The sequence below is a fragment of the Lissotriton helveticus genome, chromosome 1_1, assembly GCF_964261635.1.
Source record: "Lissotriton helveticus chromosome 1_1, aLisHel1.1, whole genome shotgun sequence".
In the NCBI taxonomy this organism is placed as follows: domain Eukaryota; kingdom Metazoa; phylum Chordata; class Amphibia; order Caudata; family Salamandridae; genus Lissotriton; species Lissotriton helveticus.
In genome coordinates this window covers 1471842253-1471865718 of record NC_136057.1, presented here as the reverse complement: position 1 = coordinate 1471865718, position 23466 = coordinate 1471842253, and the positions used below count along the sequence as shown (strand labels likewise).

Below are 23466 nucleotides of genomic sequence, written 5' to 3'. Positions count from 1 at the left end.
CCGCCAATGAAGATTTTTCTAGTATCTAATGGAAAATAAGAATTCTCTGGTCCCAACACGTTGCAGAAATATTCTACATTTATGATGTCTGTGATGATATCTACATTGTATACCTGGAATTACAAGTAAGAAACATTTCCTTATGCTAAATTTTGGATTACAAATCCTAGGTCTAACGAGCACTGATGCAGACCGGACGAACATTAACCCGAGCAGCATTCAAGTGCTGACATGCTGCCTTACAAGTCTATTGACACTGACGAGCTATTCAGCGCTGGGGTCTGTAAACTATAGTTCTTTTTAGGAGTGTCCCACTTGCATGCTGCTTCCTTTAACTTAAAAATAGAAGTCTGCTCAGAGACACCAGCCACAACCCAAAGCGATCTCCTCACCATCCTATGTGTATTAATCACACTTTATCCTTCAATAATGTAGGGTTCAGGCCAAGTCTGCCCTGCACCTATGCACAATCTTAAACTGCATAGATGCACACCTTTGTGGCTTTTAAACTCGGTGTAATCAAATATGACAGGTTTTGGAGAATAGAAAAGAAGAGCTACGAATGAGAGCTGTAGGTAACAAATCAGCTTATTAGTTTGGGACTCAACTGTGCAGAGGGGAAATGGAAGGATGTAGGACTGGTTGGAATTGGAACATGTCCTCCAGTGAACAACTGCAAAAGTGCATCAGTGAAACTAGAAGTGCAGGAGGTATTGTACGATTCAGTGTTAAAGTGAAAGGATGAAGAACGAGCCTGAAGAATAGGTGTCATTCTTCAGCAAGTCCTCCCTCTTTGCAGAGCTGTAAGAAGTAACTCATGAGTTCCTTAAACTGTGCCAGTCCTTGCAGTTCTGTTGCACAAGGATGACAGAGAGCTCATAGCATGCCCGAGCCTGGTGACGGGAAAAAAACAATATGAGGTGAAGTCTGTATCCTGATGCATTGTGGATTTCAGGGGAGGTACTAGGATTCACCTTTAAAGGGAAACTCTGTTAGTGAAAAACAAGTAATGTTCTGAGCTCAACATTAGATGGCAGGAGAGTAACAGAACTACAAATTCAAACCGAACTTTACAGGGAAGTAATGTTTTTCTTCTTTACATGCCTATAGTTGAACTCTACTCAGTGTGAGATTAGGTGCAGGTTTGGTGGTTAATTTTGTTTCTCATGCTTTAACTTTTTACTTTAATTTCCAACAGCGGCCTTCCTCACACAGTCCGTTTGTCTGGATGACACAACAGTGAAGTTCGAGATCTGGGACACAGCCGGCCAAGAGCGATACCACAGCCTGGCGCCCATGTACTACCGGGGAGCCCAAGCAGCTATTGTGGTTTATGACATCACCAACCAGGTACTTAATACCAGGTTAACAGCTTTCTGGGGTAAGGGCTGCTTAAAAAGGCCATGCAGATCAAAAGCTTCCCTGCCGACATTTGTGGGTGTGCTAGATTGAACTGTTGTGCTGCAGGAGCCAACAGGTGGTGTGTTTGTGGCATGCTTGGCCTGTGTCTAGATTCCCACTGGCCGCTACTTGTGAGAGGGTACAATTCTAGTGGGACTGGGGGCAGATTCCGGAGGCAGAATAGCAGATCTTTTGCCATTACAACTTCCATAGAAACAGCAGTGCGCAGAATTGGACTGCATGCCAGAATAGGATCTCAGATTCATTGCAAGCATTGCCATCTATATGATGGATGGATCTGTACATGTGCATAATCTCACTCCAGTCCTTTTAATAGATGAATTTAAAAAGAGAATATTATAGTGGTGTTTGGAATGAAAATGTGATGTGGCTGGCAACAGTGCTTTACTTGAGTTTTTCATGTGGGCATTTTGTGTACGATGTTCTTGAAGTTATTAGTGATGGCTATTGGGACTGTAAAGTAAATGGTTGGGGGATACCCATCTCATTGGCTAATGTCTTCTAGCTGCAACTCTCATTTGCTTCTTTCTCAAAGAGCAGTCGTGCAGCTGGCATCATAAATCAGTTGGACATGCAGCGCTTTACCTGACTCTTGTTTATTTCCTCAGGAAACGTTTGCACGGGCAAAGACCTGGGTAAAGGAACTGCAACGACAAGCCAGTCCTAACATCGTGATTGCACTGGCAGGGAACAAAGCAGACCTTGCCAACAAGCGCATGGTGGAGTATGAGGTGAGTGAATGAGTCCGGCAGTTATAGTGCAAACATCGTCTAGGCCTTTGATGTCCGGATTCTCAAAATCGACTGGGCCACACCATATACCATCAGATAAAAATGTTGTTGTCTCCTCTACATATACACTATTGTTCTGCTAGTGTATAAGATTTTTAAGCTGGTGTTAAACACCGTGTTACTGGTGCTGATGCCGCATAGCACCAGCAGGCGATATACACCATAAACTCAAAAGCATGAACAGTGTCAAGATAATTTAAATGAGAGGCATAGCCACTGATATGAAAGAATGTGCTTTACAGTTAGCAAAAGGTGTATGTTATCCAACCAATATGGAGGAGCCTAACCCCGCTTCGCTCTTTGGCTGCCAATCCTCCTTCAAAGAGTTGAGAACTGCAAAGTGTCCATGTCACAACTGTGTAGAGTCGTTGGAAAAAACTAGGCTTATCTGTTGTTTAGCCCATTTCTGAATCCATAATAAATCTTTGAGAAGTAGTTCGGCAGTCTCATGCCCTATACCTAGCTCTACTTTGATCTGATGGCTTTGCTTGATTTCCAGGAGGCCCAGGCGTATGCAGACGATAACAGCCTTCTGTTTATGGAGACTTCTGCCAAGACCGCAATGAATGTGAACGACCTCTTCCTGGCAATAGGTGGGTATCTGCTGTTATGTAGCCAAAGGTTGAGCAAAATGGCTGCCTACTTAACCTAAAACTCTGTAGAGAGAGGTAGCAGGCGGCAATGGATCTGTAAATAAAAAGTGAGGCTTCACCAGGAGGCATGTGTTGCAACAGGAGTTTTGGGGAAGCACTGGATGTATCAAGCTGCTTATTCTAAAGCAGTGGGGGTTGTGAGGACATTTGATTTGTAGGTGAAACAGCATCTGGCTTAAACCAAAGCAGTTTGGGACGGGTGGTTGACACCTTAATTAGTGAAGGGAAGGTGAGCCTGGAAAAGGTCGCAAATAGAATCCTACAGCTGAGATGCTGTCCCGGCGCACTCAAACACTAAATGGTCGCCGTCTTATGTCCATGTTCGAGTCTCCTCTGGTCACAAAGGCTTTGACTTTGAATGAACACGCCTTTCATCCTGGTTGAATTTCTGTAAATGAAATAGATGCCTTGGTGGGGGCTGATAAAGTATCTACATTACAGTTCAAATGCTGTGTTTGAGGCATAGGAGCTGTAGGTCGTATGCTTTAGCATAGATCGCCATCTGGTGTTGGGTCCGGATGTTTGCACTTTGTTTTTGTTTGAAGAAGTCTTTGCAGTCACAAGGTAGGTGACTCCTCCTTTCGGTGATCGTGTGCATGGACATCGACTCCATCCCCAGATAGTTTGTTTCCGCCATCTGGTTCAAATGTGTATTGCTGCTCTCCAGTTTGGTATAGTTTTTGAACCCCTTCGACACGCAATCCCCTACCCTCGACCTATTGTCTTTCGATGGCGGTTTCCTATTCCACGTATATCGTCTACACTGTGAAAACCTACGATCGGGAACTTCGAGGCGGGCCGTCGGGCCTACCCGTACCGACCACGCCAGCAGTCGATGGAACGGACTCTGATCAAGCTATGTCCCAGGTGTCGTGCTAAGTTTCCACGCACCGATTTGCACGAGGTCTGCAACCTGTGCGTATCCCCGTAACACGAAGAAAAATCCTGCGAAGCGTGTCGATCATTCCGATCGAAGAAGACCATCCTTGATCGTCGGGCTCGACCCCACAAGATGCAACGCGGCAGCGGCTCCGTACCGGACATCTTCGGCGAAGAACAAGGACACCGTCCTGCCGAAGAAGAAGAACTGGTCTCAGTTTCCGCAGCTGACTCCGACATGGAGAAAGACCTGAACGTCACTCCGGGTCAACATACCGGGAGTACAGATCCCCATGTGCCCACTCAAACAAAAGATAAGGCTCCGGTGTCACCCTGGCCCTCTGGCTCCGATCGACACAGAGAAAAAGTTTCAGATGCCCCACCCTCCAGCCCGGCTATGAAACATAAACATAAGCCTTCCGGCTCAAGCCGGCCCCATTCCGGTGCCAAACCAACACCTTCGGCACAAAACATAAAGAGAAACAGGTGCCCCTTGCCACACCGTCTGCACCGAAGACACCTTCGACGCTGAAAACCTCAGAGCCGAAACCCTCTAAAACAAAAGACTCGGAAACGAGATAGTCCAACCCTCCGAAGACTCCACAGCCTAAACCGGCAAAACTAAGTATTCGGATTCAAAACACTCTGCACCCAAAGACACTGAGCCCAAATCTTCGATGCCGAAATCCACTCCTAAAGGAACAGATATCCCTAAAGAGGTATGGGTACTAACCCTTCTCCCCCTTTTATACTTCCCTCTCCTCTTCCTATTCCCAATTTACACATTACACCTTCAGATTCACCCCCTCCAATGTCACCTGACTCACAGGATGACGATTTTGGGGATGGGGATGACTATCATCATGCCCCACAAGATCCGGACATACCACATGACACTGATCCCTGGGATGATAATGATCAGGATCCAGAACATCCTAATGACCCTGACCTGTATCTCTCCAGACCTTTCCTTCCTGATGACAACATTTGCTTTACACAGCCTATCAACAGTGCTGGCCAATATCACACTCACATAACAGTTCAGCTGCTTTACAACTTGGGATTCACTGTCAATCTCACCAAGTCTCATCTTCAACCCTCAAACACGCAATCGTACCTAGGAGCCACAATAGACACTTGCAAAGCTCTAGCGTACCCCAACCCAGTCAGAATACCCAACATGCAGACCCTGATATCACAATTTCAACCGCAGCACTCACTACCAGCCCGAGTGTTTATGCAGTTGATCGGAATCATGGCGTCTTGTTCCTTAAGCAAGACTCCAAATGCGTTCCCTACAGGAATGCTTAGCACATCAGTGGTACCAGGCTCAAGGTCTATTAACCGATCTGGTGTTGGTGGACGGCCACACTCCTCGCTCTCGGCAAAGGTGGAATACACAAAACCTTTCCAAAGGACAGCCATTCATCGACCTGGTTCCACATATAGTGCTCACAGAAGACACATCCCTCACTGGTTGGGGAGCTCATCTTCAAAAACATACCATTCAGAGCATGTGGACTCTCCAACAAAAATAACTCAACATAAACCATCTGGAGATGCTAGCAATTTTTCTAGCATTGAAAACTTTTCAGATACATCTAGTAGTCAAAGCTGTCCTTGTTCGTACAGACATGAGAGCAATGTACTACATACAAAAACAGGGGGAGAGACACACTCTACAGCTTTCACACCTAGCTCAAAGCATATGGAGATGAGCCATACCTCAAAAAATATATCTCCTTGCAGAACATCTCCCAGGAGTAAACAATCAAATTGCGGATCTGCTCAGTCGTCAAAGACAACAGATCCACAAATGGGAACTACACCCTCAAGTTCTTCTACCATTTTTTCAAATATGGGCCTACCCAAACATAGATCTGTTTGCCACACACCTCAACGCAAAATGTCCAAACTTCACGTCCAGGTATCCACACCCATTGCCCAAAGGCAATGCGCTATGGATCAATTGGTCAGGGATATTTGCTTGCGCTTTTTCACCGCCCGCTAATTCCATTACTGGCTCGGAAACTCGAGCAACATTCCCTCACAATGATCCTCGTTGCTCCCACTTGGGCTCGACAATCCAGGTTCACAAACCTGTTGGAACTATCAGTAGTTCCTCATCAAAAACTACACCTCTCCCCCAAGCTTCTCACTCGGAACCATGGAGAGATAAGGCATCCAGATCCCAGTCAACTCATCCTAGCGATCTGGCACCCGAAATCATAGAGTTTGGCTACCTTAATCTCCCACCAGACTGCATGAACGTCATTAAAGAGGCTAGACGCCCTACCACAAGAGCATGCAATGCAGCAAAATGGAAACGATTTGTAATTTATTGTAATAACAATCAAATCAACCCGCTTGATGCTTCAATTCAAAACATATTTGCTATCTTTTACACCTACAGCGGGCTAACTTAGCATATACATCAATAAAACTGCATCTTGCTGCAATAGCGGCTTACTTACAAAACAGACAACACTTGTCCTTGTTTCGTGTACCCGCTATCAAAGCCTTTATGGAAGGACTCAAGAAAATCATTCCTCCTAGACTTCCACCTTCCCCTGTGTGGAATCTTAATATAGTCCTTACAAGACTCATGGGACCACCATTTGAGTCGTTGCACAAATGTGAACTACAATAGCCATCACATTTTTCAGGAGAGTTGGTGAGCTCCAGGCACTAACCATACAAGAATCATTTTTTACAAATTTATCAAAATAAAGTGGTTCCTAGGACTAACCCCACATTTTTACCCAAAGTCGTTTCTGCCTTTCTTCTCAACCAGTATGTTGAGTTACAAGTGTTTTTTCCCCAACCAGACTCCGTGGTAGAACATGCTCGTCACACATTAGATGTCAAAAGAGCATTACTTTATTACAATGAAAGAACTAAATCTTTAAGGAAAACCAAACAACTCTTTGTTGCTTTTTCACCACTGCATAAAGGCAATCCTTTATCAAAAGCAGGTATTGCACGGTGGATAGTTAAGTGCATACAAATATGGTACATTAAAGCTAAAGGCACATTAACAATTCCCCCTAGAGCGCAAACTAGTGGCTTCCAAGGCATTCTTGGACAACATTCCCTTAGATGATATTTGCAAAGCTGCAACATGGTCTACACCACACCCATTCACAAAACACTACTGTGTAGATTTGTTAGTGAGACAACAAGCAAGTCAGGGCCAGGCTGTTTTAAGAACACTATTCCAGACCACTGCAACAGATAGGGGTTAGCCACCGCTTGGGAGTAACTGCTGTTCAGTCTGTGCTAAAGCATATGATCTGGGTGTGTCGGGTGGGGGCTCTTGCAGCTGCGGTGCGCTGTACTGGTAGGGATGGAGGGGATCCTTAACATCTGTATGTTCTCCCTGAGGTGGAACGGGGGCTGCTAAGCGGGCTAGCATGGGATCAATCATGAATACGGATTTACCTTGTCCATTGAAAGTCCTGTCGCTCAATGTCAAGGGCCTAAACTCCCCCAATAAACGGCGACAGACGTGGCACTATCTGCTTCAGCATAGCCCTGACATCATATTTCTCCAAGAAACTCACCTCCAGCAAGCTGATGTGCGGCGTATGGCACATCCTAAATACCCCCTCCAAATTTCGGCTGTTGTGGATACCAAGACGGCAAGCAGGTGTGGCAATTCTGTGTAGAAGTGGCATCAGGCGGGGGGAGGCTACACCCTTTAAGAGTGGAGACGGACGCTTCCTTAGGGTCAGTGTGGGGGTTGGGAGACGCCAGCTTACATTGTGCAATGTATATGCGCCCAACCAGATGCAGGACCGATACCTCCGAACTCTGTTAAGGGAACACGTGCCGCAGGGTGATTCCTCACTGATATTGGGGGGAGATTTTAATCTACTATGGGACCCTAGTATGAATCGTAGTGAATCCTCGTTTAGCGGGGTGGGGACTATGTCACTAGCTCTACGCAAGCAGATTACAGACCTGGGTTTGTTGGACACGTGGAGGTACCACTCCCTGGAGCTAAGAGATTACTCGTACAACTCCCATGTCCATCGCTCGTACTCCCGTATCGATTATTTATTTGTTTCCCATACTTGATACGAGACATGCTGGGGGCATCCATGTCTGATATCTCGCTTTCAGATCCCGCCCATGTTGAGCTGCTCCTGCAGGACCCGGCCGCTTGCCCCACCCGCGAAGTGCGATGGCGCCTGCTGCCGAGTATTCTTCGTTACTCAGCCGACGTGGAAAGCACACGGACTGCCATTGACTCTTACTTCACTAAAAATTACCTCCCGGAGACACCCTTCCCGGTGGTGTGGGATGCCTTCAAGGCTACGATCCGAGGCCACATTACCGCCCTATCGATTGCGCGAGAGGCTCCGCTCTTAGAGAATAGCCTCACAGAAGACATCAAGAAGGCCGAAAATCGGGACCAGGATCGTTCCTCACTGGCATCTAGGCGGCAGCTTGCTAACCTTCGGGGTCAACTTAGGATCCTGCGTACGAATAGGGCTGAAAAAGCGCTGTTGGCGCTGAAGCAGCGATACTTCGAGGGGGGAGACAAGGTGGGCAGGCTACTGGCGAGGCGACTGAGGGCGCGTGCGGCCAGGAACCATATAGCCAATGTCCAGCTATCGGACGGGACGAGGGTTACCTCGGAAAGGGATAAGTGGGAGGCATTCCGGGCTTACTATACTGCCCTATACAAGGCGGAGACGCCGTCTTCGGACCTGGTGGCGGATGTCTTGAGTCGATTTACGTGGTCGCCGATACACCCCCATCATGCAAAAACCCTGGAGGTACCTATTGTTGAGGAGGAGATAACAGAGGCCATGAAGGATCTCCCCCCTTGGGAAGACGCCCGGTCCGGATGGCCTGCCCCTGTCTTTCTACCGCATGTTTCAAACACAGCTCCGGCCTCACTTGTTGCGGCTGTACGATTCCTTCACTGATACCGATGAGCCGTCGCCCGATATGGGTATGGCGGAGACAACGCTAATCCCTAAACCGGGAAAGGACCCCTCACTCTGTGCATCCTACCGCCCCATAGCCCTGTTAAACACTGACCTTAAAATCTATACTAAGCTGCTGGCGAAACGCCTGGACCCCCACATGCCGGGGCTAGTGGAACCGGATCAGGTTGGCTTCATCCACAATCTGCAAGGGGCGGATAACGTGCGTAGAATTGCGCACTTGGTGGAGAAAGCTCACCATTGGAATATACCGGCCTGCCTCCTGTTGCTCGATGCGGAGAAGGCATTTGACCGGGTGGATTGGGCTTTCCTTCGGGCAGTTCTACATAAGATGGGGCTCGGCCCGAACATGGTCGCCAGGGTCATGGCACCATATCTCGCCCCGTAGGCCAGGATTAGGGTAAATGGGCCGCTCACGGCATCCTACCCCATCCATAGGGGTACTAGGAAGGGGTGCCCCCTCTCAGCCTTGTTGTTTGCCCTGGTAGTAGAGCCCCTAGCGGAGTTGATACGGCAGGCACCGGACATTCATGGTATCCGCCTTGGAGGACGCGAGAACAAGGTAGCACTTTTTGCGGACGACCTTATCCTTACTTTAACGCCCCCCCAGGTGTCCCTCCCAGCTCTACACACCCTATTGTGGCTTTTTGAGCGGGCCTCCGGCCTTAAAATTAATCATGACAAATCCTGGGCCCTGAATCTCACTATCCCGGAGGAGGAGATTCCTGTACTTGAGAAGCTAGCGCCGTAACAACGGACCTCCAACCACATTCACTACCTTGGCCTCCAGTTGACTCCCTCCCTAGACACGTGGACCCAAGTCAACTGGCGGGAGTGTCGGAAGGCGGTTCCAGAAGACCTACGGAGGTGGAAGCCCTTAACGATCTCATGGCTGGGCAGGCTCAATGCCTTTAAGATGTCGATCCTCCCAAAAATGTTATACCTATTTCAATGTCTCCCCACACCTATTCCCTTACACCATATCCAAGGCCTCCAACGAGAACTTACGGCCTTCATATGGGGCGGTAATCTGCCACGTTTCTCACAAAAGCTCCTTATGGTACCGCGTGATAGGAGGGGCTGGCCTGTCCTAACTTGGTGGATTATTATTGGGCCTCGCACCTTCGGTTTGTGGTGGAATGGACGACGATGTAGAGTGAGAAAGTGTGGTTGCATATGGATCGGGTAGTGACGGGGCGCACCATCTGGGATCTCACTTGGCTTCATCGGGCGGCGCGCTCTAGGAGTGCGTATATAGCGGTGCCCACTAGAACGGTGCTGGATATATGGGACAAGGTGGCAGAACGCAGAGGTCTTACGACGTTTCCCTCACCGCACACCCCTCTTGAGGGGAATGCGCTCTTCCTGCCGGCCCATCGCACACAAGCTTTTGCAGCCTGGCGCAAGGGGGATGCAGGGCGATTTGTTATCTGTATGAGGGGGGAGCGTTTAAGACCTTGGCACAATGTAGAGAGGAGTTCCGTGTCTCACCGGAGGCGGGATTGCAATACGCTCAGCTGAGGCACTGGGCGTCTGGGAGCGAGATGCAGCAGGCAGCTACCCGCGCCTTTACCCCCTTTCAGCGGCTGGTCCGTTCCTTTGATGAATCCAAGGGACTGATATCACAGATCTATCAGATCCTGCAGCACCCTCCTGTAGCACCCTCCCACCCATACCAACGGCAATGCCAATTGACTAGCGGACATTACGCCTGCGCAGTGGAGTCGGTTATGGCAAGATATCCCCAAAATTTATCGCAGTATCCCACAGCGGGAGAATGCATATACAATTATGACTCTATGGTATTATACGCCCCTGCGCCTGCATAAGATGTTTCCTGCGTCTTCTCCCTTATGTTGGAGGTGTATGACTGTATCCGGGGACTTCATACATGTGTGGTGGGCGTGCTCAGCGTTGACCATGTTCTGGAAGTAGATACTTAGCCACATTAGGGGGGTGTTGGGATTCCTTCTGCCTGAGGCCACGAGCACGATTCTATTGGGCATCAAACCTGCTGGCCTGAAGTCACTCACTCGGAGCGACTGGAGTCTGGCGCTTCACATGCTAGGGGCGGCCAAACAGCTTATAGCCTTATATTGGGAAAAAACGGAGGCTCCTCCAGTCGCTGCCTGGTTTGTGCGTTTATGGCAAGTCATCGCTCTGGAGCTCTTCACAGCGCGGCTGCAAGCACACAATACCCGTTTTAAGGCTGTCTGGCAACCTCTGACTAACTATCTTTGTATGGTTGAGCGCGTGGGTTACATGCCTACCAAGCTTAGAGCGCTGCGCCTCTTCGAGGATGCGATTGTCCCGCCTGAAACTGGTAGATTGCTCCCGTAGGCGCATTGCTCGCTACCCGCTTGCTTGTGGCGCCCCCTTGAATTTGGTCCTTGCCAGCATATGTGATGACATATGCCTCCCCCCCACCTACACACATTACTCTGTCCTATCGTTTCTTCCTATACTTCCTATTCTCACGGTTCCAATGTCTGTCTAGATCTGTCTGTTAACTTTGGGCTTGTTGCCTGTCCGATACAGCTGTGGATCTTCAGAAGTCTTACTTTATGCTATGCCCTATTGATCTAATTCTATGTATCATCCCACGCGGCCGGCCCCTCAGGGGTAGTAGGCATTACGCTGTTTTAAGACTTGCCCTTAGTGGCAGATTTTTATGTCACTAGAGAACCACTCACTTACGCGGCCGGCCCTATGTAGGGTTGTGGGCTTAACGCTGTGTGTAGTCGGACATGTTTCCTGTGTTTATGTCTAAAAATAAAATAGATCTGAAACAAAAGCATATGATCTACAGCTCATATACCTCGAACGGAAAATGCTACTTACCCAGTATGCATCTATTCTTGGCATATAGAGCTGTAGAGCCATATGCGCCCATCCGCCTTCCCGGCTACCCATGTTCGAGGCATGTGGGCTGCTAAATTCATATCTATTGCATAGATCGCCGCCTAGTGTTGGGTCCGGATGATTGCACATTGTTGTCCTGGAAGAGTCTTCGAAGTATCACGAGATAGGTGGCTCCTCCCCTGGACTACAGTGCGCATGGGCATCGGCTCCATCCCCAGATTGTTTTTTTCCGCCATTGGGTTCGGATGTGATTTCGACGGCTCCTTGTCGGAATCCAAAGAAACTTACTTCTTAAGGCCAAAAGGCCTTCGGTATTCGCGTCGGTATTGTTTGCGATCGGTCCTGAGCATCGTCTGACTCTTCGGGTCGGACTTCTGCGGAGTGGTTTACTCTTCGCGCATCGAGGCCCTGTACTCGCAGCAAGACCCCGGCGACTTCATCATGGAACGGAGTCCGTTCAAGCGCTGCCCCGTGTGTGGGTCTAAATACCCACACATCGACGTGCATCCAGTCTGTAATAAATGTCTATCGCCGGAACACGACGAGGACAACTGCATGGCCTGCTCCAAATTCAGGTCAAAGAAGACGCTCAAGCATCGGCGCGCGGCGCGACTTGAAGCCCTACACGCAGCCCCGGCACCCGACGACATATTCGACGACCCCGCAGAAGAAGGCCACAGCCATCATCTTCAAATTTCACCACCATCGACGGAGGTCGAGGCAGATCCAGAAGAATACATCGAAGGACAGAGCCAAGACCTTGAATACGTCGAGGAGGTAGGGGACGACGAAGAAGTCTATGGGGCCGCGGAAGATAGCTCAGAGGACGAGCTATGCCCCGAAAGTTACGCGACTCAGGCTCCGGTCACGGGATCGCCACTCGGCCTTACCCACGACCCTGCGCCGGTATCCCCAGCCCCGCCTTCGGGCCCGGCCACGGATACACCGGAGGAGCCACCGTTGCGCGTATCGAAACCGAAACCGCAACCATTGCTGTCGACAACACCTAAAATGGCCGACATCACGCCGAAACCGAAACCATCGGTCTCCACGGCTCCCAAAATGGCCGCCGACTCGGCAAAACCGAAACAGAAACCTACGGCTTCGACAACATCTAAAATGGCCGACGTCCCGTCCAAGCCATCGAAGCCTGCTCCGTCTTCAACTCCGTCGCCTTCGGGCCCCACGAAGTCAAAGAAGACTGTCGACTCACCGGCGCCTCAAACGGTGGCCAAGGACACGTCCTCCAAAAAGGTCGTCCATCCTACCTCGACGTCTGCAGCGTCTACCACCAAACGCACGGTCGAAGCCAAGTCCACTAAGGCCCAGGATCCGACGGCCGGAGCCACTACTCATCGGCACAAGGATGCCGGAACGGCATCGACGGCGTCTGCGCCTAAAACTACCACAGGGCAGCGTCCCGTGGGAGGCCAGGAATCATCGGTGGCCACTTCTGCTAAGCCGAGGTCCTCCGAAGCGGACGAACATGAAGCATCGGTTGCCAAACCCTCGGCTTCCTTTACAAAACAGGTCACCGACTCCCTCAAGAGAATTCGGGAGAAAGCCCTGACGTCGGCGTCTACCGCACCGTCGGATCCGAGACCGGTGGACGTACCTGCAAAGTCGTCCCCCAAGCTTCTCTACGTTCTACCACCAAAAGTGGCGCCGAAGGCGTTTGTGGCCAAAACGGTCTCAAAGAACATCGACACGCCGGAATCTTCGACGCCCAGTCCCAATTTGCCTCGGCCAACTGCGTCGGAGGACAATTCGGAGCACTACATCGATGCCCACACGGGGAAATTGACACTTTATAAAAGAAAGATCACTTCCCAACCATTGGAATCATTTGTTATTCCACTGAAAAAGAAAAGGCCAGCACAGGACATAACTCCACTTGTTGAACCTATTCAGCCTCCACCAAGGAGGAGTCCAACACCTTCCCCCCACCAATCAGGGGGCGAGGATGATGAACAAGATGACCAATATAACTTCCCTACTGGAAATGACCCTGATGTACACCAGGACCCATATGTCGACGCTGGGGACCAGGACAGCCATCAGGTGGTACAGGACCCTCAGGTTTTTGGATCACGTACGTCACCTACTGAGGACTCAGCAGCATTCACTGCTTTAATAGAACGGGCAGCTGCAAATCATAATGTGGACATGCACTCTGACCCGGTGGAGGAAGATTTCCTGTTTGACACTTTCTCTGTCTCAGAAAGAACAGTCAAAACACTCCCCATGCTGAAAGGTGTCCTTAAACATGCACCAGAGATCTTTAAGGAACCAACAAGAGCAAGGGTAGTAAACCCACGTATTGAGAAAAAGTACAGGCCAGCACCTGGAGACCCAGCATATATTCGGGGACAGTTGCCTTTGGACTCATTGGTGGTCGCAAATGCCCGCAAAAGGGCCAACTCCCAAACAACGGGTGAAGCTCCTCCCCCAGACAAGGAGTCGAAAGTGCTTGAGGCTTCTGGCAAGCGGGTGGCTGCGCAGGCTGCCAATGTATGGCGTATAGCAAACACACAAGCACTGCTGGCGCGTTACGATAGGGCGCATTACGACACCCTAGAACAGCTCCTTCAACATCTACCTGATGAGTATAAAGAAGCAGGCGAAATGCTCATTCAAGAGGGAAAGCTTATATCAAATGCTGCAATTAAGTGTGCACTTGATGTCGCGGACACAGCGGCTAGGGGGATTAACACTAGCGTCATGCTAAGGCGCCAAGCCTGGCTTCGTATATCTGGTTTTAAGCCTGACATCCAAACTACAATCCTCAACCAGCCCGTCAATCCTGACAGACTGTTTGGCCCTGATGTAGACACCACACTTGAAAAGATTAAGAAGGACAACGAGACTGCTAAGTCCATGGGGGCTCTCCAATCTCAACAGTTCAGGGGCAACACTTTTCGTCGCTCAGGTGCGCGTAGTGTTACCAGAGCACACTTGGGACAACAAACACAATTCGCAAGAGGTGGTGCGCAATCCTCGTACCCCAAGCAAGGTAGAGGGGGTTACAGAGGTAACAGTGCCAAAGGCAGAGGCAGGGGAAACAACAACTCACGTTCCTCTGCCACAAGCAAACAGTGACTCCCTGTCACTGCCCCCCGACCATCCAACACCTGTCGGGGGAAGACTCCAGCAGTTCCTGCCAGTCTGGTCATCCATCACCACAGACAGGTGGGTGAGAAAACTAATTCAGTACGGTTATTGTTTGGAGTTAATATCCACTCCTCCCAATATTCCCCCAAAACACCGTCCTATGTCGGCAGAGCACTTGCACTTATTGCAGCAGGAGGTACTAGTAATGCTGCAAAAAGGAGCAATCGAACTCGTGCCAGTGGAAGAGGAAGGAACAGGGGTCTATTCCCTGTACTTCCTCATCCCAAAGAAGGACGGATCCCTCAGACCCATTCTGGATCTACGCCCTCTCAACATGTATATACTGTCAGAACATTTTCACATGCTAACACTGCAACAAATCCTTCCCCTTCTCAACCAAGGGGATTTCCTAGCAACCTTGGACCTCAAGGATGCTTACTTCCACATCCTGCTCCACCCGTCCCACAGAAAATACCTCAGGTTCACCATTCTCAACAAGCACTATCAGTTCAAAGTCCTACCCTTCGGGGTGACTACTGCCCCCAGAGTGTTAACAAAGTGTCTGGCGACAGTGGCAGCGCACCTCAGGAGACAAAACATACATGTCTACCCGTACCTCGACGACTGGCTCGTTCAAGCAAAGTCGGAGAGACAGTGCGCCTCACACATGTCCCACACTATTCAACTCCTTCACAGCCTGGGATTCTCCCTAAACTACCCAAAGTCGCACCTTCAGCCAGCCCATGTGCGGCAGTATCTGGGCGCGACAATAAACACCCTGACTGCTATGGCTCAACCAAACACAGTCAGAATCAACAGCATTCAGTCGCTGATCCAAAGGTTCAGACCGCAACACTCCCTGCCAGCGAGAGTGTTCATGCAGTTGATAGGCATGATGGCCTCCTGCATCTTCATAGTCCCGCACGCAAGGTTGCACATGCGTCCCCTCCAAGAATGCTTAGCAAATCAATGGACACAGGCTCAGGGACAACTGACAGACCTAGTGTTGGTGACCGGTCGGGCATACAACTCTCTGCATTGGTGGAATCCACACAACCTTTTCAAGGGACGACCGTTCCAAGAGCCTGTGCCACAGATTGTCCTAACAGCGGACGCATCTCTCCAAGGGTGGGGAGCGCATGTGCTCCACTACACGGTGCAGGGACTGTGGTCACCCCAGCAACAACGATTGCACATCAACTACCTGGAATTGATGGCAATCTTCATGGCGCTCAAGTCCTTCAAAGTACATCTGTGCAACAAGGTCGTGTTGATCCGGACGGACAACATGACGGCCATGTACTACATCCAGAAGCAGGGAGGTACTCACTCGCCACAGCTGTCTCATCTGGCTCAGAGCATGTGGAAGTGGGCCATTCAGAGGAACGTCTTCCTCATGGCAGAACACCTCCCGGGCAAGGACAATCAGATGGCGGATCTGCTCAGCAGATACAGCCATCAGATGCACGAGTGGGAGATACATCCATCAGTACTCCACCCGTACTTCCAGCAGTGGGGTCATCCAGAGATATACCTGTTTGCCACAAGGGAAAACGCAAAATGCCAAAGCTTTGCCGCCAGGTTCCCTCACCCGGAATCGCAAGGGAATGCGATATGGATGAACTGGTCAGGCAAATTTGCGTACGCTTTTCCCCCAGCGCCTCTCATTCCGCTGGTGGCAAGAAAGCTAAAGCAACACTCAATGACTCTCATCCTGGTTGCTCCAACATGGGCACGCCAACCATGGTACACCACGTTTCTAGAACTTTCCGTGGTACCGCATCAAAGGCTGCATCTCACATCCAGGCTCTTGAGGCAGAACCATGGCGACATTCAGCATCCAGATCCGCAACAGCTCAATCTGGCGATCTGGCTCCTGAGGTCTTAGAATTTGGCTACCTCAACCTGCCTCCGGAATGCATGGACATCATCCGAGAGGCGAGGAAGCCCACGACCAGAGCTTGCTATGCAGCGAAATGGAAGCGGTTTGTCATTTACTGTACTGACAACAATATCAACCCGCTGGATGCATCCATTCCTAACATCATCTGCTATTTGTTACATCTTTACAAATGCAATCTAGCGTACGCCTCCATTCGGATACATTTATCCGCCATAGCGGCTTATCTCCAGAATAGGCAGCACCTCTCTGTTTTCAGGGTGCCTGCCATTAAAGCCTTCCTAGAGGGACTGAAGCGAGTCATTCCTCCAAGAACACCACCAGCTCCAGTGTGGAACCTCAATGTAGTCCTCACTAGGCTTATGGGCCCACCTTTCGAGCCACTGCACTCCTGCGAAATTCAATTTCTGACGTGGAAAGTGGCTTTTCTCATTGCTATCACATCGCTCAGACGTGTTAGCGAGCTGCAAGCGCTCACAATCCAAGAGCCATTCATCCAAATACATTCCAACAGGGTAGTGCTCCGCGCTAACCCTAAATTCCTTCCAAAGGTGGTGTCACAGTTTCATATCAACCAAACTATTGACCTGCCTGCTTTCTTCCAAAACCCACAAACGGTAGCAGAAAGAATGCTTCATACATTAGACGTTAGGAGGGCGCTAATGTACTACATTGACAGAACTCAACACTTTAGAAAGACACAACAACTTTTTGTTGCCTTCTCACCACAGCACAAAGGCAACCCCATTTCCAAAGCAGGAATAGCCAGATGGATCGTTAAGTGCATTCAAATCTGTTATCAAAAAGCTAAACGCACTTTAACAATACCCCCAAGGGCGCACTCCACACGCAAATTGGGGGCCTCCATGGCGTTCCTGGGGAACATTCCCTTGGAAGACATTTGTAGAGCAGCCACTTGGGCTACACCACACACGTTTACCAAACATTACTGTGTAGATGTGCATTCCAAACAGCAAGCAGCTGTAGGACAGGCTGTTCTCAAAACACTTTTTCAAGCTTCTGCAGCTGGCACGGGCAACCGCCCTTAATGGAGGGACTGCTATGTATTCTATGCAATAGATATGAATTTAGCAGCCCACATGCCTCGAACTGAATATGCTACTTAGCAGTATGCATCTGTTCTTGGCATGTAGGGCTGCTAACATTCATATCGCCCGCCCTCCTCCCCGGTGCCCGTAGCGGCTGGAGACACTCTCTTGCATTCATCATTAGCATGGACATCCTTTACACTATTTCACTCCATCTCTGCCACAATGGCTAAAAACAATCTGGGGATGGAGCCGATGCCCATGCGCACTGTAGTCCAGGGGAGGAGCCACCTATCTCGTGATACTTCAAAGACTCTTCCAGGACAATGTGCAATCATCCGGACCCAACACTAGGCGGCGATCTATGCAATAGATATGAATGTTAGCAGCCCTACATGCCAAGAACAGATGCATACTGGTAAGTAGCATATTCAATCTGTTGCAGTATCATCTTACTTAGATACACATACATGGACATCTCTTTCTACTCTCACTAACTCCATCATCACCCTTAAGGCAAAACAATCTGGGGATGGAGTCGATGCCCATGCGCACTATCACCGAAAGGAGGAGTCTCCTACCTTGTGACTGCAAAAACTTCTTCGAACAAAAACAAAGCGCAAACATCCGAACCCAACACCAGCTGGCTATCTATGCTAAAGCATATGGCTCTACAGCTCTATATGCCAAGAACAGATGCATACTGGGTAAGTAGCATTTTCCTTTTCTCGTAAACTCATGATTGGTCACTCTCTCGCATAGATGAGAGTGCAGGAATCTCAACGCTTCTGCTGTGTGTCCTTGCGCCGATATTAATTCTTTGCACATGCAGCTGGTAGCCTCTGGTGTCCAGGCGAGATTCTGTCTTCCAAGAGGGCCATAAGTTGCCTGCCAAACCCACGCAGGATTTTTAAGCAGCACTTTTTAGTAAATGTAGGCCACCCAATCTGCCTGTCACAAATTTTTATTTCGTTTTCTGTGCATTTGTACCTCAAATATGCCTCATTCTTATTAGGGTCCCTTTTCTCTGTTTGGAATGACAGATGCCTAAATCTTTTTTTTCTGTGTCTTATGGTTACTGCCAGCTTGCAGTCCTACCTGTGGGACATTTTTTAATTAAAAAATCTATTATTAGTACTGGAAATGAGTGAAATCTATCCAGTCTGGATCCGGTAGCTCTTATTATGCCGGATTCAAATCTGCTTTGGTGAAATTGCTGAATTTATACTGGTTCAATTTGCTGACACTGGGACGCATTCAGCAGACCCACACTTTGCCTGTTATGTGGCCTGAGCAGTGAGTGTCCTTTTTAAAAAACCTTAGAATCACGAATAAATGGGGAAAAAACAATACGGTTTTACTCTTTAAGCTTTACAGTTGTTATGCAGCTCCTTGATGCAGGTTTATACTTCATTGGGCTTAACTGGTCACCTGCGGGTACAAGGATCTTTGCAGCAAATGGAGTAACCCACTGAGCTTTTTTGCGTAAAACAAAAGTTTTTGATTTGCATTGGTTCATGTTGTGCTGTAGTGTAGTTCCTATTATCCCAATAGGCTCTGCGCATTGGAATAATACCTTCAATAGTATAGGCCTAGACCAGACGTTAACTAGGTCTACTACTGTCGATATTAGACTTAAAGTTTTGGGTTTGCCAGCTAGCTCAGAGTTCACTAGAAACTTTCTCGAATAGGCAAGGAGGAGTTGAACCTCCCTGGATAGACAAGAAGGGATTTCGTTTCTGACAACCATAGAACATGACAACTTTGCTCTCCCCTAATCAAGAGTGTATCTCGAGAGTCGTGTGAAAACAAAAGGCAATTTATTTTACTCAGTCAGTACGTGCATTCTTAGTCTCATCAGAGTGTAGAGAAAAGGAAGAGACGGGCGTGTTCAATAAAAGATGTTATTTATTGATCAGTCTCTTTTCTCATACAAGAGAAATGGATCGATATTATTGCAATACTTATGGTTAAGTAAAGTGCATACATTAAGAGCAGAAGTATAAAATAATACTGTAAAAACATTGATATGGTTTCTAAGCCATATGAAGGTTTAAAATGAATAAAATATATTACATACACATATACATTTGACTAATCGTACTCAACTGGTGTTTCTAACTACGCCTACCCCGTGTACCTGACCTAAGCCTAATGCGTGGGCGGGAATAGAAAGTTACAGTTTAAGTTAAGTTTGTTTTGCCAAGTGACTGACTAAAGAATTCTCTGTGAGGGGTTATTCAGTTCTGTACCTGGAATCTAGGATGGATGAGGGATGGTATCTCTCGTCTCTGGTATCGATATTCCAGGCTGCCTGCGAGGGCTACCCGGAAGCGCCGGAGCTGGATTTCTCGGCAGGAGAAAGCAGCGTCTCGTTCTCAGCGCGTCAGGAAAGGCGGGGCTGCGCCAGCGGGGTCTGCTCTGCTCTGGGCTTCGGCAAGTCTGGCTGCTCCGATCTCGTCACCACCGCGTGTGTTTGCATAGGGCAATATCGGTAATATTTATACCTTTAAGGTGCCGAGATTGACGTAAGGATGGACATAGATACGTCAATAAGGATGTCATACGACCAGGTCGTTAGCACATTCTTTTGCTGAAGTTCTCGGTGAAATCAAAACAATGGCCGCAGGGTTTTTCCCAGGTCTGTCATAGGTTTGATTTGTTTTGAGAACTCCGTATGCCTTATCAGGGGCTGGAGGAATATCGCTTGTCTAATTAGATGGCAAGAGTTATGACCTAATCAGATAACACGTTCCTGTGCCGTAGTGTGGCTTTATCAGATAACGGTTCCTGCATCATGGGGGTTTTCTGCCTCATGGGATGGCTGCTAGTTAACTTGTTAGTTTGTTAACCAGAATAGGGTCAGGAATAGGGGGATCGATACAGAACCTATAGGAATACATCACACCCACTGCACGCTAACTATGGACATATTTACTAATCTATGCATAGTAAAACATACTGTAGAGTATCGTGTATACCTTACCACCCCAAAATACATAAATGCATTTTGAATTTATCAAATATACGGAAAAAAATGCAGTCATATGTATAGTATGCACTCAAGCTGTAGAATAATGCTAAAGTAATCACGCATTTTTATACATTATTGCTATTGGTATATGAGAATTTACACATGAAATGGCTCTTAATACAGAAAAAAAGTTTGAGACCATTCCATCACAGCATAAAATAATTATGAACATACCAGCGGGCAGCTAATGTCTATAAGCTATCTAAAATTAGAAATGTTAGTTCTCTAAGAATAGTTCTTACTTTAAGCAGAAGATAGTGTCCCGAAAAATATGCAAAAATATTTTGGGGCTGCTGAAAATTTTTTTTGCTGTCCGTGAACTGGAGGGAAAATTGTTCATGTGACTTTAATATTAAAGTTGAAGGCCAAATTCAGGGAACGCCGTGTACGAGCTTGCTCAAAAGTCTCTATTTCTGCTCTGGTGAGAACATCATATCATTTAGACTCTCGAAAAAGTTGTCAACAGCTTCCTGGGAGAGTTCCACTAACTCGGAAATAGGTGTAACCATGCATTCGTGCGCATGATTGTCTCCATTGACATTTTGATTTGGATTGCTGACAGAAGGTCGTACCTGATCGATGCTGCTTTCATCTTGAACTTCACTACCCCTTAAATCGTAGTGGTGAAGCTTCCACGAATGCCGTCATCAGGATTGGAAGCCGCTGAGGGCAGCACAAAGCATGAGCCTTTGTAGGACTCAACAATGTTTCTGCATCCATTGGCGCATCCGATTGTAGCGTCAGACAGGTGTCTAACACGCATTCTTCTCCGCATAGCAGGCACCTTAATACAGGTAAAACACATCGTTGCTACATTGGTCGAAATGATAGAAACCAAGTCATGTTCAGGTCTCTAAGCCGGGGTAGTCCCAGGATTTTTGATATCCGGTCCCGGTATCCAATGGCTAAGATTGTTTCTTCCCTTGTCGCAGGTGTTTTGTCTGTGACATGGTTTGCCATAACGAAATATAAGGACTAAGAATAGGATTCCTGCAATTAGTCCCAAAATGAGGGGAAGTCCGCCAAAAATCGAATGGACGAAATCTGGAAAAATACCCAGTATGGCTTTGAATGGTGTTAATGCCATCGAAAATACTGTCTTAAATACTTTTGAGACTCCACTGGTATCAGAAATATTTAAGATTTCATTCAGGTCTGCGAAATGTATGGGGGAATTAGTCGATAACAATGAATGTATCTCTGCAGTTGTCCTTGCGACTAGGAGATCATACGTTTCTTTTGATGACGTGAGCCTTGTTGGAGTCTGAAGAAGCACTGTTTTCATTCTGCTTAAAGTATGTATTCGAATAGAAGTAATTTTCAAGTTGGGCCATGCCCTTGCCTCCCTGTCTGGAAAGGAGCTGGGGAACAATAAGCGTCCACAGCCCTTGACCTTCGCAGTCGTAGTTACGAGATAAGGAGTCCCGGGCATAAGACTACAGCATCTGCGATCTACAATTAGAATGTAACTCCCATTATAGAGTCTTTGAAAGAATGGTTCTATCTCTGTTGCAGGTGTGCCTAGCTGGTGACATGAAAGGTTATTTGAGTTCCCTTCACAGGCTCCATGCAAACTAATTCCGTTACACAGAAGTGTACCGCTTAGTGACATTGCCCAATTATTGCCACTAAGAAACACTTTCTGTCCTTTATTACGGACACATGCATGTGAATAGGGCAGGTTCCATGTAGTTTTAATGTACCCTTTTCCCAATTTTTCGTACATGCCAGCCTGTATATATTTTTGGCAGTATTGAAACCTGAAGGTTGAGATTGGAATATTAATTATCCCATGTATTATCCATTCACTGACAGGTCGTTCTGACATTGTCACTGGTAATCTTTCGAGTTTCTCAATGCTCAGGATTGTATAATCAGCACCCTTCTGGGCCATACTGATTTGTTTATCAGTAAGGTTAAAGATATTGAAAAGTGACGTTGTGTTGATTAAACGCCAAGGCACATAGCCTGAACGCAGATTTTGTAACGTCCAGCCAAGCTGTACAATAGAACGCAATTGGGACTGACCGTGTTGTAATAACAGTACGTCTTGCGATATTATGTCGATTGCTGAAGACACAATGCTGTCCAGAGAAAAAATTCTGGAGGACAGAGTCATTAACCCATTGTCCACTACAGAAAGTGATTTTTCCAAATTAATACGGTCAATTTCCCGTATTCTTTCTGCTGTCTCAATTTGAGTAACCTTCCAGGCCTCGTTGTAAGCTGCATATACAGAGGCTGCTATGAAACGCTTTTGACGCTGTTTGCGTGGTCCCATAATGAAATCACGCAAGTCAGCACCATCAGTAAGTAAAGTTAGGTGTTGCTTAATTTCTGCCAGTGTGGAAGTTTGTAGCCACTGAAGGCATAATTTGCCCACACTGTAGGTGGTTATTATCCCTGGGTGATGTCTTTGGGGATATCTAGGGTCTGGCCTGGTCATTTTGAACCCCTGTGTTTTGTTCAGGAATCTGTTTTGACAGTTATTAGTATCTGTGGGCCAGATCAACCACTGTTTCCAATCTGGATGTGTTCTGTTTTGGTTTAATACATAATTTACGTCTATCTCTTCATCTGTAGAGCTATTGCTGTTCATTGTTGGTTTTGAAATAGACGGTTTGTTTAAGTCTTTGATTTTGGCTAAGCCAAGACAGGTAGTTTGTTGAACAGTGTCATTTAAAAATATAATTTGTTCTGGGATCATGCAGGCTCTAAACAAAGATTCTATACCCTGTACTTGCCATTCTTTTGTACCCCAAACACTTTTCAATTCAACATTTTTGTCCCAATAATCAAAACCAAAA

The 23466-nt window shown here is 47.8% G+C and overlaps 1 protein-coding gene across 1 annotated transcript in view; it reads left to right on the top strand.

Moving 5' to 3' along the window:
* RAB5B (RAB5B, member RAS oncogene family) overlaps window positions 1–23466 on the top strand; it is a 160763-nt gene that overhangs the window by 103524 nt on the left and 33773 nt on the right. The window contains exons 3-5 of the mRNA XM_078686342.1: window positions 1199–1350; window positions 2031–2153; window positions 2713–2806. Of these exons, the coding sequence (XP_078542468.1) occupies window positions 1199–1350; window positions 2031–2153; window positions 2713–2806 (369 nt within the window). The remainder of the gene's footprint in view (window positions 1–1198; window positions 1351–2030; window positions 2154–2712; window positions 2807–23466) is intronic.